Source organism: Zonotrichia leucophrys, chromosome 1 (genome assembly GCF_028769735.1).
Source record: "Zonotrichia leucophrys gambelii isolate GWCS_2022_RI chromosome 1, RI_Zleu_2.0, whole genome shotgun sequence".
In the NCBI taxonomy this organism is placed as follows: Eukaryota; Metazoa; Chordata; class Aves; order Passeriformes; family Passerellidae; genus Zonotrichia; species Zonotrichia leucophrys.
In genome coordinates this window covers 63,000,975-63,015,033 of record NC_088169.1, presented here as the reverse complement: position 1 = coordinate 63,015,033, position 14,059 = coordinate 63,000,975, and the positions used below count along the sequence as shown (strand labels likewise).

General features: G+C 40.4%; 1 protein-coding gene across 4 annotated transcripts in view; it reads left to right on the top strand.

Annotated features, from left to right (window-relative positions):
- The window catches only part of LOC135448631 (RCC1 and BTB domain-containing protein 2), a 30,601-nt gene extending 18,014 nt beyond the window's left edge, over nt 1-12,587 (top strand). Inside the window, exons 9-13 of one of the 4 annotated variants that reach the window (XM_064714832.1) lie at nt 198-388; nt 4,666-4,792; nt 8,104-8,240; nt 8,773-8,903; nt 12,122-12,587. In XM_064714832.1, coding sequence (XP_064570902.1) covers nt 198-388; nt 4,666-4,792; nt 8,104-8,240; nt 8,773-8,903; nt 12,122-12,262 — 727 coding nt within the window. In that variant the 3' untranslated portion in view covers nt 12,263-12,587. Of the gene's footprint in view, nt 1-197; nt 389-4,665; nt 4,793-8,103; nt 8,241-8,332; nt 8,410-8,772; nt 8,904-11,387; nt 11,528-12,121 lie in introns of those variants that run through there. The other 3 variants (XM_064714840.1, XM_064714846.1, XM_064714854.1) reach the window with 3 other exon arrangements.
- The last annotated feature ends 1,472 nt before the right edge of the window (nt 12,588-14,059 follow it).

Here is a 14,059-nt window from a genome sequence, read left to right as displayed (position 1 = left end):
AAACTTGGAGTGCCCACTGTTTGCAGAAACACTGCCAGCCCTTTAAATGTTGCTGTGTTTGACCAGAAGGCACTCTTGTTACATGCGCGCTTAAAAGCATGTCTTGCACTAGAGAGAGACAGGAGGCAGTGAGCTGATTCACTGCATTTTGTTCATAATGAGTGACTTTTTCTCCTTTTGTTTGCTCGCGAATTCAGGGTGGTGGAGATCGCCGCCTGCCACTCGGCGCACACGTCGGCGGCCAAGACGCAGAGCGGCCAGGTGTACATGTGGGGGCAGTGCCGGGGCCAGTCCGTCGCCGTCCCGCACCTCACCCACTTCACCTGCACCGACGACGTGTTCGCCTGCTTCGCCACGCCCGCCGTCATGTGGCGCCTGCTCTCCGTAGGTGAGCCCAAACGCTCCTTATTCTGACATCTGCCAAACAGAACTGGTAGCTCAAACAACAGTTGCGTGTGTTTGAAGCCTAAACATAGTTACTCGCAAAAACTTACACCAGGAAGCATAATCATACTGACATGTTATGTATGTGTAAGTGGTAATGTGGCATGGTAAAAAATTGCTAAAGCCTGATGGCAGGGCTAGACACTTGTCTGTTTTATTGATGTGGCTCATTGTCAGAACCCAAGAAATTCCTCTGGCTGCCCTGGAGGACTCGAGCCCCTGCCCAGGGGGCTCAGAGACCTTGGCACAGAGCCCAAGACCCCTGTGCCTTTGATTTAGCCCTTGGGAAAAACAATTACCAACCTTATATGAAGGATTACAAGCTACGACAGTTTAAGTAGAATGATAGTGAATTTATCACAGGGTGAAAAATAGATTTTTGAGGTTTTTAGAATGGGGGTTCAGGGGACAAGAGGAGGAATCTGAGCGTGTCCAGCCTTTCTCCTTCTTCCTCCTAGCCTCCATCTTCTCCTGTGATGTCGGCACTTTTAGATTGACTTAGAGTAGAAGCTCAGAAGCTCACTGTCTAACGTAGGTGATAGGTATTGGACAGTAATTGTAAATATTGTACACATAGTTTTTAGTATGAAAAGATAACACTGCCCTGGGGGCAGTGAGAGTGCCTGGACTGTCTTGCTGAGCAGACCTGGGCAGGCCAGGAGAAAGAATTTTATAGATAAGATACAAAAAACAACCTTGAGACCGAGAAATGAAGAGCTCTGACTCCTTCTTCCACCACCGGGCTGGGAAAAGAAACTTTCTAACCTTGGGGTCACTCTGAGCAGCGAGAGATCCTGAGAGCTCATTTCTATGGGGAAGTGCCTCAGGTCTGGGGAGAAGTTTTTTGTGTAACCTCTGTGTGTGACTGTCCAGTGGCTCTGGGTGGAAAATCTGAGTTTGAATTTGGAGATTTGAGTTGCGGAGCTCTGAAGCTTTCTTTGATGCTCTTAGGTAGACTGCTAAGAATTGAGGGGTCCAAATTTCCATGTTCTGAATTGGCCATAAGCACTCAGTCTCATCACAAGGGATTGTGGCCTGGTCTTCTGAAGAGTGTTGCTGGATCTCAGGTGCTTGATTAGCATTGAGATCTGTCTTAATGGCCTTGAGTAGAGTTAAGTATACAGCATTGGCTACCAGAGAGCTCATTCTTTAGCTGCAATTTAATCCCATTATGGTTCCTAATGAAGTTACTAAGGTGTTGGATTTTTTGTTTGGTTTCTTACTGTTTTTTTTTTGTTGTTGTGGTGGTATTTTGTGTGTTTGTTTTGACTTGTTGTGGGTTTTGGGGTTTTGTTTGTTGTTGTTCTTGGGGGGTTTGTGTATTTGTTTATTGTGTGGGTTTTTGGTGGGGTTTGGGATTTTTTGACCTTAACTTCCGGGTCCCTTTGGAAACAGACCTACAACAGTGTAGCGATGTTATACCAAAGCATAAGGTGAAGCCTTACAGGAGGAAAGGTTACTTTACTTTTAAATAAAACAAGTTTCAGATGCACTTTCAAAGCCACTTTTCCATATTTGCCATGTACTGTCTCCAGCATCCTGGCACTATTCAGGGGGTAGGGTTCCTTGTGATGACACAGGCAAAAGGACGCTGGCTATCAGGTCCTTGTCATGTCTGCTGGGTTGTTTTCAGTTAGGTGACTCTGCTGGAGTCAGTTGTGCCTTTTTGCACACTCCAGGAGCTGAGGGTGACTGGCCTCTTCATCCTGTCCCACCCTGGCAAGCTCTCAGGACTGACTCACTGCTGTTTGTCATCTGATGTATGTGTGGTGAGAATCCTCAGGCAGCTGTGTCCTGGGATCTTACATCTGCTGACCTTTATGCCATGGACATCTGCCATGCTTACAGCCCTCCTCTGTCCCTTTTATTGTGGTGCTTCCACACCCAGGCGTTCCCATTCTCTCCATGTTTGTGGCAGTTCTAACATTTCTAATACAATCCTTAGCGCTGGCTGCTAAGGAGTTTTGTTGGCTTTGTGCCTTGTCAGTGGGAACTGCCTCTTCATTTCCTTCCTCAGGCTCCCCTTTCACTGCTGTAACAAATAAAAGCAGCTAGTTTCTCCCTAAGAGTTCCAAAGCTGGACTCCACTGTATTCAGTTTTCCTCTGATGGCTGTAAGAAGTCAATTGGAGATGTGTCTTGGTGGTCACCTGGATTGCCAATTAACTTTGTATCAGAGGTCAGAATAAATAAACCACACATTGTACAAAATAAGAACTAACAAAGTATTTTATTGTATCATTGTTTCAGAAATATTTCTCTTTTTTATCATCACTATATTGGGTTTCTTTCCCCCATCCATTTTATGTGTACCTACCCAAATTGTGTATACCTGACATTCTCCAAATGAAGTGCAAAATGACTGTGCTAAACAAAGTGTAACAGTATCAAAGTGTGTGTGTGTGTTAAGCTTTTTTAGAGCTTGTGGAGAAGGTCTTTCCATTTCCAGCAGAATAGTATTCTAATTTCTAGTTTGATAGGTTACAGGACCTAGCATTTATGTAATTTTCTGTAGAGAACAACTAATTACTGACCCACAAGATCTGTCTAAACCCATAATATCTATTTATATGGTAAGAAGACAAAATGCTGTCACAGTTCAGAATGAGATTTGGGGGTAGAGTGGGTTGTTGATTTTTTTACTAGTATTAAAGAAGATTGTTCTCTGATGCTGTGTGATGGAGATTTGGATCAGTTCAGTAGGTAAAAATTTGTATGCAGATAATGGAGGACTTTTCAAAGCTGTTTGGTAACTTTATAATGCAAATATCAGACATGTACAGACATATGACACCAACAGGAGTATGCACACCTTGACACATTGTGCTTCTAACACCATTAAGTCTAGGGAAAACAGTTCTTTTAGAATAAACTTGTAAGTGTTGGTATTTACTTTTAGTGATATTGCACTGGACAGTTTCACTGGCCACCAATATGTTGTTTCTGTAATAGATTCATTTTTGCTGTAATATAATGCCTCCTTATGGAAGCATTTCAGAAAATTTTATTATGATTTTTTTATTGATATTTTGAGGCTCTTAGAATAACTAACAGTTTCAATTTTATATAATTTACTCACTAATGGTTGATAGCATTTTCTATCATATGGTGCAGTAAACTTCTGAGATTAAACTTTTTTTTTTCTGGCCTTATATAGATGAATTACAGGAGTGAATTTCAGAGGTTTTTTAATAGAGATATTTGCTTGGAGCAGGAAACTAGAAAGAACTGAAGAAAGCTGTCCTTTCTTGTGGGATCTCAGCACCTCAGGACTGAGGTGCCGAGTCACCGAGACCACCCTTGGGGGGCTCGGGAGTCCTGGAATGTTGCCAGAAGTGTCTGGTGGCTGGACTTTGATCCTACACAGGAGACGACACCTGTATGAGGACAGGAGGATTTCACGGGGTGAATGGTGAAGGGATAAGTTAATTAGAGAGTGAAACACAGAGTTCAGGATTTCTGTACAGGGGGGTTTAGAGAAGTAAGATGGAAAATTGGGCGTGTCCTGTCCTTCTTCTTCTTCTCCTCCATCTTCTGTGGTGATGTTGGCACTTTGGGATTGGTCATTACTGAAAGTGCACTGGTCAATAAGGGTGAAAGGTATTGGGGAAAAATGATAAATATTGTATACATAACTTTGGGTATAAAGATAGGTGACCGCCCGGAGGGCAGGGGAGTGTGCTCATGGCTGGCTGCTGAGCAGACCTCTGTCGGGCCGAGAGAAAATCTTTTAGATAAACAATTAATAAACACCGAGACCGAGAAAAGAACTGAAGCCTCTTCTCGTCCTTTGAAACGCGGGCTGCCCCAAGGCCACCCCGGGCCTTTCCAGGCCGTCCAGACAGCCGAAAATCGGACATCTGGCGTCCGCTGGGTGAGCAACCCCCACCAAAACCTTTCGGGGGGGGGGAGCAGCCTTGAAGCCCTGAAGAGCAGAAGAGCCAAGAGGGCAGCTCCGACCTTGGACGAGCTCCCAGGAGAGCACTGATAACTCCTGAGGAGAGAAGCCTGAAGAAAAAAAAAAAGAGAAGAAGAGAAATAAAAAGAGATGTCCGATTTTGCTTTTCTGGCCCAGACAGAACACATAGGCTGCTGGGGGGTTTTGCTACCTTTAAGGAGATGTATTTGTTAAGACTGTTAATTGCTGACAGATACCCAGAATGTTGTAGTGGGAGATATTTGTATTGTTTACTACTTTATATAAGTCCCCTATTTATTCTAGAGCCTGATGACCATCTAACAGTTGCCCAGTCACTAAAGAAGGAATTTGACAACCCTGAAACTGCAGACCTGAAGTTCCTAGTGGATGGAAAATACATTCATGTTCATAAAGTTCTTCTTAAAATTAGGTAAGAAACAAACAGTATCAATTGTATAAACTAAACTGTGCAGTGTAGTCCACTGTGCTGAGTCATCACTGCAAAAAAGTTCTTGACTTATTCTTATAAATTCCCTTTTCCCTGAGTCAGGGACTCATCTGCTGTTCTTCACTGTTACTCTCTTTGTAATTATCAAACATGTTGCTCTACTACCTGCCTACACTTCCCTCCATCTGACATTTATCCTCCTTTATGCTCCTAAATGGCCTTGACCTCAATTTCCAATAACCTTTTGCTGCCAAGGAAAAGGCTCACTTCCTTCTGCTGTCTTGTCAGTAGTTAGAATCAGTTTTTTCTTCCTTTATATGCTTGGGTGCCTCCACCAGAATGATTTGAGGGGCTTGTGTTTATTCTTGGCACTCTTTCCTTCCACAGAACACTTCAGTTGTTTCAGCATCTTCCAGATGATCTCTTTCCTCCTTTTATGATAGATTTTGTGTTCTATGTGTTTTAAACATTCTAACCAGTGAGTTTGACTTTTAAACTGGTTTTTTTTTCTCTTTTTACAACTTTTTGCAAGTTAAGACCACTTTATGGTGAGATTTTACGTAAGCAGATCTACAGAATGATCTCATTGTTATTAACATGCAGAGAGATTAATTTGTTACTGCTAATGTGGTTTCTCCTGTGATATTCTAGAGACACTGCTTTAGATCTCTTCTGCCTTGCCTCCTCATTGCTTCTGCTTCATCCTCCTCATTGTTATAATATTTTTCTCTCTTTGCTATTTTTTTTCTCAAAATGCTCGGCTATCTCACTCAGCTTATCACCACTTTCATCTTGCTACTTTTGCTCCTGAGCCCTCTTAGTGATTTCTTGTATATTACTGTGTGAAATTAAAATTCCCTGTTAATTCTTGCCTGTCCTTGTTTTGTTGTTCAGTTTTTGGGTTTTTCTGCTATCATCTTACTTTTTTTTCTGCTATCATCTTACTACTCTGATTACCTGTATTACTTTTGTTTTCTCTTTACTAGTCTCATTGCTTGTTCATTACATTCATGCCTATAGTCCACCTTCATCATTTGGAATGCCACGTGTTCTCCATCAGATACCACACCAAATCTTGTGTATGCCCAAAATGTTCCTGGCAGGGGAATAGAATACAAGAAAATAAAGATAGTGTAGAAAGTAATCTTACCCCTAAGGAGTTGCAGCTGGGCCCATCACCAAGGGTTAGGAACAGGCCTGACTTTACCAGGCCACAGCTGTGACCAATGAGAAGCAGAGCGCTATAAAAGAGAGCACTTTTATAGGTTGAGAAGGGAGCTGGAGTCAGGTGGCTGCTTTGTGAAGAGGGAAGGGTCAGTGCTCTGAGGAGCTGCCCACAAGAAACTTTTGCAATCAGGAGACAACAGTATGGAGCCCCTGCAATAAGATTACAACAGTTCCTGAGGTTCGTTTTCCGGATAATCAGCCTATATGTAGCTTTCCCATGTTTCCTTTTTCTTGCTCTATTTTTATCAGATTATATGGCATTCTGTGAAGGAAATATCTAATTCTAAAATGGTATTACATATATGGTGTTACCAAAATACTGTGAGGGAATAATAAAGCACAGGCACAGTCTGTAAAATTAATATTTTCTTTACTGTCATGGTGCAATTGGATCAAAGTATTTAAAAAGGTGTTTTGCAACATTTGGCCTGGAGCATTGTCATGAAAGCAGGGCTGCTAAAAGTTCCTTTTTGTTGTTCTTTACTGCTTATGAGGACTTCTTTCCATCTTGTTCCATTCCTGCTCTTGAGCTGGATCCCGTTGTTGGTGTTTACTGGCTGGCAGTGGTGGAGGAATGGCAGGGAGCACCTGGAATGTCAGTGAGAGCAGCCCAAGGCCATCAGTGCCTGCAGGAGCAGGGACATCCCAGTGCAGGGGTGGGATTTGCCAGGCCTGCATTCAGCCAGCCAGAGCTGGATGTGTCTGCACTGGGTCCGCTCAGGGATAGCGACAGCGAGAGAGACGCTCCAACAGATCGGTCACTCCAGGATAATTGCAGACTGGAGGATGTGTGCTAACCAATTTTTATTTTCACTGGCTTAATTTTGCAGGGATCAGTGTGTACCACCTTCTCTCTGACTTTTGTGTGGTGCCATTGGAGCACAGACCATTCCCAAGGTCTGATCCATGCTGGATGGATAGCATGGTCACCCCTACTTAACATGGGGCTCTGGGAAGCAAAACAATGAGGTTTTGTCTGCCTCTCCCAATGCCAGAATGTGGTAAAAGATGTGGCAGAAGCTAGATAATGACTTTATTTCTTTATGAATTTGACAGGAGGTTCCATTATTTTATTAAAATCCTCACAATACTAAGATTTAAAAAGTTCTTTCATTAGCAAGTAAAATGTGAAGAACATAAGTCATTAGTTAAATAATTACTTTTCATTTGGATTTAAGTAATACTGTCTTTAAGTTGTAGTTTTGTCTCAGAGACATTAAAAGGAAACCATCTTACTTTTTACAGGGAAGTTTGAGTAAAAGAAGAGAAAATTCAGATGTGAGTGAGTTACAAATTAGTATAGTACAAAGAAGTATGATTAAATTGTGGTTCTTTTAGCAGAAGTTATCAGAAGTGGAGATGTTCATTTTTATCACCAAAAAATTTGAAAACAATGTGCATGCTAGGATGCTTTTCAGGGAACACTAAGTTACAGTGCATTGTAAATTACTGTGAACTGGAAGTTGCAGATTACAGCTACCAAAGCTTTGTCCTTGTTTGTATCTGTCACAAAAGTGCTCAGACTTGTAAGGAAAAGATGATGAAAGATCTGAGAGTGTCTTCACTTCAGTAATTTAATTCTTGAATGTCATGATTAATGCTAAATTGTGTATGGACTCTGACACTGGAATAAATGATATCTGAAATTATTAATAATTTCCCTCTTCATTGGGAAATGCTGGAGAAATCAGGGTCAAATCTCAGAAGTGTCTAAGTTAATTGTAAACTTTGTGTGCTACAAGATAGGTAATAAAATTGGTTGTTAATGTATAATCGATTTTAAAAAATGGCACCAAAACTAGATGGATAATCCTTGTTAACTATTGTAAGTAGAAATGGATTCTGCCATAAAATATTAACAACAGAAATGAAATTCTGAGTTATATATATCAGGCTTGTAAGACTTAAAGAAATGAACATGTTCAAAGCAAGAAATCATGTAGCTAGAAGTTCTGCTTTTGTATTCAGTCTGTGGGACTGACTTATTTTTTTCACCAACTTCTTGCTGCAGCTCATCTTTCAAGCTTAACTCTTTGCCATGCACAATTTTTGTTTGTGTTTTGTAGGTGTGAACATTTCCGCTCCGTACTCAATAATGATGATGAAATTATAGAAATGAGTGCATTTTCTTACCCTGTTTACCGAGCCTTCCTGGAATATCTGTATACAGACAACATTAGGCTCCCTCCTGAAGATGCAATAGGTATTTGCCATAAATGCAGATTACTCTAGATGATTATTTTTGAGAAGTTGTTGGTTTTAGTTTCTTCAGCACTTTAATCTTGAATTTGGCAGGTATCAGGAAGAAAAGATGCAGTATCAGGACACATGCCCAAGGAGGATAAGTGGTGGGCATGCAATGAGATCAAAGGTGAAAAGTTTTCAGAAAGAACTCGTTGTTGCTCTTACTAAGAACTTCCCTTTATTTAGAAAGGCACTACTGCCATCCTGAAAGTTTACTTGTTTGAGTAGCTGTAGTGATTTTTGATCCTGAATGATAAGTCAGTAATTGATGTCCAGAATGAGAACAAGAGAATAGAACACTTCCATAGTAATAAAATGGTTCCTTTTTGGATAGGTCTGTAGGGGACCTTAAAAATGCACACATCACGTAGGGAAAAAAACAGAGCACATCTTTGATTAATTCAGCCTAAAACAAAAGGATGATTGATTAACTTGAAAAGCCACTAATATATTTTGCACCAGAATAGTTAAAGCTGTATAAATCTTCACAGGGCTGCTAGATTTGGCAACACTGTATAGAGAAAACAGACTGAAAAAGCTTTGCCAGCAAACGATCAAACAAAGCATTTGTGAAGAGAATGCCATTGCTCTCCTGTCTGCTGCTGTCAAGTACGAAGCTCAGGTAAGAACTTCTCCTCAGATAAGCAGATGTTTTCTGAGAAATGAAGCTGCCTAATGTAAACATGACTGTATTTAACTGATGAGGCATGATTACTGTAATTTCCTTTTCTGGCTTAACAAATGTTTTTTTTTCCCCCTTTTAAGCTGTTAAATAAAAATTTTAAAACTCCCAGTTTAGTGTTTTCTTCCTGCCCTTTTGGCTTGCCCCCGTGAGTCAGGGTTTTTAATCTGCTTCCTTCCTTGTCATGTGGCATTGCAGGGCTTGGCATACAAATTTCTCACTGCCATTTACATCTCTGCCTTTGGATTTTGCTCTTTCACTTCCTGAGTTCTCCACCTGATCATTTTGTCTGCTGGTGTCTGGTGCAATCATTCTGGTGCTGACTTTTACAGGCAGTGGAAGGAGTCAGCTGTAAAGTCCCTGCATATTTACACTTGTGCTTTTATAAAAAAAATCCACTTTAGCAGTGCTGTTTACAATGAATTACGCTGACATACAATAAATTACCTATTGTTAATACTCCCCCCATATCCTGTCATCTGCTCTGCCCTTGGTTCTGGAATGAGTCACTAGCAGTCAGCCTGTTATCCATGCTTTTTTTGTAAAGAAATACTTTCCAAGATATTTTCCTTTTCTCATCTTCCTAGTGCTGTGATGATTGTGGAAATAACTGTGTGGTGGGCTTATTATTCAAAAAGTCTGATTATGTATTTCAGATGTAGGGGACATTGTTAGAAATACCTTTCAGGTATGGGAGGCAAGTAGAAGAAACAAACACTGAATTAATAATAATGTTACAATAGTCAGTGCTGTTTGGAGACAGCAAACTACAGGAGATGAATTTGTGTAGGAGTTGCAAAGAGGAGACTGGAAGTCAGTGAGTTCTGTGCATTGAAAGAGAGGATAACAAGAGATCACATTTGTAACCCAGGTAGCAGAAACAGAGGGCATGGATGGCTGGGTCAAAAAGGACACAACACAGTGTGCTGTGCTGCTACAAGCCCAGCATGGCAGGGAAAACTCTACAGGAAGGCATGACCCAATGGTTTGGTTCTCTTAACAGCAGATTTTTCATTAAAATTTTATTATTTAGTTTCTCCTCCTACAAACTTCCCAAAATTTTTGAACATCTTCAAAGCAGAAGTACTTTTGGTTGGTCTGTATCTGGTGAAGGAGTTAAAGATATGTTCAGGTGTGTTGTGAAGTAGTGAAACTAGCCTGAACAAAGTACCAGAGTTCATAAGGCCTGAAGCACAATAAAAGGGATTGCTGGATAACTAAATACATGTTATCCTCCTCTTCCTTCTATGATTCAGTGTTTTGCTCTTTCAAAACATGTGACAGTTTAGCACAATTGTCAGATGAGGAATTGGTTCCCATGCCCTGGCTGCAGCATGTGCCAAACTCAGGAGTGTATTGTTGCCCTCCTACCTATACCCACGGCTCAGAGAGGGAAGGAAATGCAGCAAAGATTTCTTTATCAAAGACACGGGGATAACCTCTGTTATAAATCAGGCTCTTCTAGTGTACTACATTAATATAGTAACTCCTGGTTTGAGAACCATGTGCAGTGTCAGGACTTCAGTAGAAAACTGCCAAAAGGATTATGAAAGAGGCCTCATATTTTGGAAGTTTGAAAAGATAGAATTCCTTTTTTTAATCATTAAATATGAACACTGCAAGTGGAAGATTATAGTGGTGTGTGACATGCCATTGACATTGCAAATTAAATGAAGGTTAACTTGACTACTGTATACATCTGTTAAGATTTAAGATGTACAAAAATATTTTTTCCTGTCCTCAGAAAATACAAAGAGTTTCTGCTACAAGTTATTTTCAAGCGTATTTCTCATACACACTGTACCAAAGTTTAGACTAATCTTCTATAAAATAGAATTAAAAAGACTCAGTATTTCTTGAAACTGCAAAATGACTGATTCTCTATAATCTATGGTCCTATTCATAGCAGCATCAGAAAAACTAGCTGCTGATAGTTTTAGCTAGCATAAAAATTTACACATTGACTGTAAAGCAGCTCAGGTTCTAACAGTACCATTTCAGAAGTCTGCTGGAACTTAGGGTGTCACTGTCTTTGATTGTCTACATTTTTTATTTCCTCTGTTTTTTTCCTTTTTCTATTCTCATTTCTCTTCTACTTTCCCAGTAGTTGTTGATGAGAGATACCTGCTATACCATATTTCTTCTTTAAGGATGTTTTGTGTTTCAGTTTCTGCTCTAGTTAAGTCTTGAAACATGCAATCTAAGGAAAAGTTTTCAAAAGGAAATGCACAGGTAGTCTGCTGAGTATCTTGCTACTATTAATGCCAGGCTGCAATGTTTGTGTAGTTAACATAGAATCAAATTGGCATGGGTTACTCTTTTTGCTGTAACTGTTGAAGAGTTTTATAGTTTATGGTTTAATTCTGACTTCCTTGCTGCTGGCTCCAGCTCTGGCTGCAGAAGGTAATTAATTTTTCTTCACAGCAAGTTGTTGCATAGGAGCCAACTAAGGGAGGCTGAGCCAGTGCATGGAGAGAAAGATTGCCACTCTTGTGAGGAGTCTGAGTGGGAAGAATTTGCTGCATGCAATCCTGGTTGTTTGGCTTGTACCCATGCTGTGCTGAACTGCTGAGCATCATCTTACAGTGAGACCAGGACAAGACAGAACCATTTGTGCTATCTGGGAATCCCATTAGACAGAGGAATTCAATTCCTACGTTTGCCATGAAAAACATATGTATCCTAACATGCAGTTTGTGTTCAGCAAGCATCATCCCCTTTTACATCATATTTTGCTTTTATTTACAGCACGACTAGCAGATCTGCTGTTTTTCACAGGACATCCACTACTGAATTCAGTGCAGGGAGGACAAGAAATGAGTTATTGATGCTCTAATAGTTCTTTTTGGGGCAATTTGATGGCTTCACTTGTTGGTAACTTTTCTAATGAGTATGTAGTAAATTCTAGTAAATGTGATGGAGGTCTAGAGTTTATTTAGGTGGGTACTCCTATTTTCTCAAAGTGGGTTTATTGAATAGTTTGTATGAAAAAACTTCATCCTATCATTTGTGATCTCATCAAAAGGATAGAAAAGGGGTTGATAATGGGAACAATCTGGTATATTTTTTGCTAATTAAATGACAGATTTGAAACAAAGTAACAATGTTAATAATTTTATCAGTCATTCATATTACAAATTACTCAAATTTGTTCCTAGGACTTGGAAGAATTTTGCTTCAGATTTTGCATAAACCATTTGACTGTTGTTACACAAACTCAAGGCTTTGCAGACATGGACCATGACCTCCTGAAAAACTTCATTAGCAAAGCCAGCAGAGTGGGAGCATTCCGAAATTGAGGTCTGACTACTACCGAGCTGAAGAGCATATCCTCTTCCCTTCTGGAAATATTTTCCCTTTGGAGAACTCTCCCGTGGTCAGAATGTGCAATGGTTTGGAAGGAAAGTCTCGGTGTCCATCAGCTTAGGGAGTGTGTAGAAGTCCACTGACATGTAGGCTTTGTTGTAAGGATGGCTACAGTGTAGGTGTGTGGTGACTGTTCCTTGCCAAGAGCCAGAATTTAACACAAAAATCTAATGCAGCAACTATCCTTTCCCACCCAAAGTCAAGCAAACTAAGCTTGACATTATCTAGTCTGTCTAGTTATTAAATTTTTTTAAAGTCTGTGTTTTGATTTTATGGCACAGTGACCTCTTTGCTGCTAAAACTTTCATAGTCTGTTTTTGTCTCAAAACTCAGTTAATATGCCATAATGGGCTTCTTTTTATAATCCAGTGGAAATACAAACTTGTGTTTCTGGACATGTGGTAAAGTTCCATAAGTTCTTTAGGATGCAAGGCTTTGTGGTTTGTAGGAGGGTATGTCTCATTTGTTGTTTATTTGGGAGTTAATTTATGAGGAGCTTCAGCAGGATATTAGTTTTGAGTTCTTGTCTCATTGTTTAGCCAGAATGAACAGGATCTCCCTTTCCATTACACCAGGCATTTCCCTGGCACCCCAATGGAAGCACTCATCAGGTTTGTCTGGGATGTGAATTGTCCTGCCGTGAGTTTGACTACTAAGAAAACCACCTAGTTACAAACCCAAACAAGCATTCTCAAGTTCTGCTTGAGGCATATTTATTCCTGTTTTACTATCTCTCCTCAGATGAACTTCAGAAAAATGGAGAAAAAGGTGATTTTGAAGTGGTAACTTCAAATTAATTAAACTGTTAAAAGTGAAATGACATTATATTCCAAATGGTGATAAAGGTAACTTGTCCAAATAGGGCATTCCAGATTCTCCTATGGTCAGAGCTGTGAGGTGACCGCTCCACTTTCCTTTCAGGGCTGTTCAGGAGAGAGGAGATGCTCTCTGGCCATGCCTCTCTCCCAGCACTGATCATTGGTGGCTGAGGTAGAGTAGATGTTTCATTCCTAATTGGCTGAAGTGAATTAAGGTGAAAACCCACCCAGTGCTGCACAGAGAGAGGTTTGCCCCATTACAGAAGATGTGGAGCTTATGGAGCATTTACTTGAATTTTGTAACAGGTAACTGTGAATTAACCTTGAGAATTTCAGATTTTAACTGAGTGAAGTGACTTCAAGTGCCTTTTGCAGTATTTTACAAAGGGGGAAGAAAAAAGCTGGGTGACCAGGCTCAGGACACCAAATGGACTCACAAATGTAATTATGGACTCACAAATATAATTATGTAAGTAGTCATGCAGCCTTCCTGCAGGTCCCTGCTGTGCCACAGCATTCTTCAGTGATGTTTTCTAATCTTCAAATGTGCTTTCTAAGAACTTAATTCCCTTAAATTACCACATCTTTGTGTCTAAGGTGGAAATAGCTGTTCTTTGCTATATTGGAGGCTCATTTCTGTAACAATCCTGTTCTTTGAGGAACAGTAGGAGGAAAAGGAGGAAGAGTAGTGAGTAGTAACCCCTTCACCCCAGGCCCTGTGTGTATGACTAGAAAGGTGAAGCACACAGGTAGCAGAATTTACTTAGGAAGAGGGTGATGAGCAAATATTTTAGAAAATGCTGTGGTAAATATTTAATCGTGTTTTTGACATTTGACTCGGGCCCTCACTAGAAATACATTGGATTATCTGCCACCCCCTCAGTGATGAGTACGACTTCCTCCAGCAGCGTT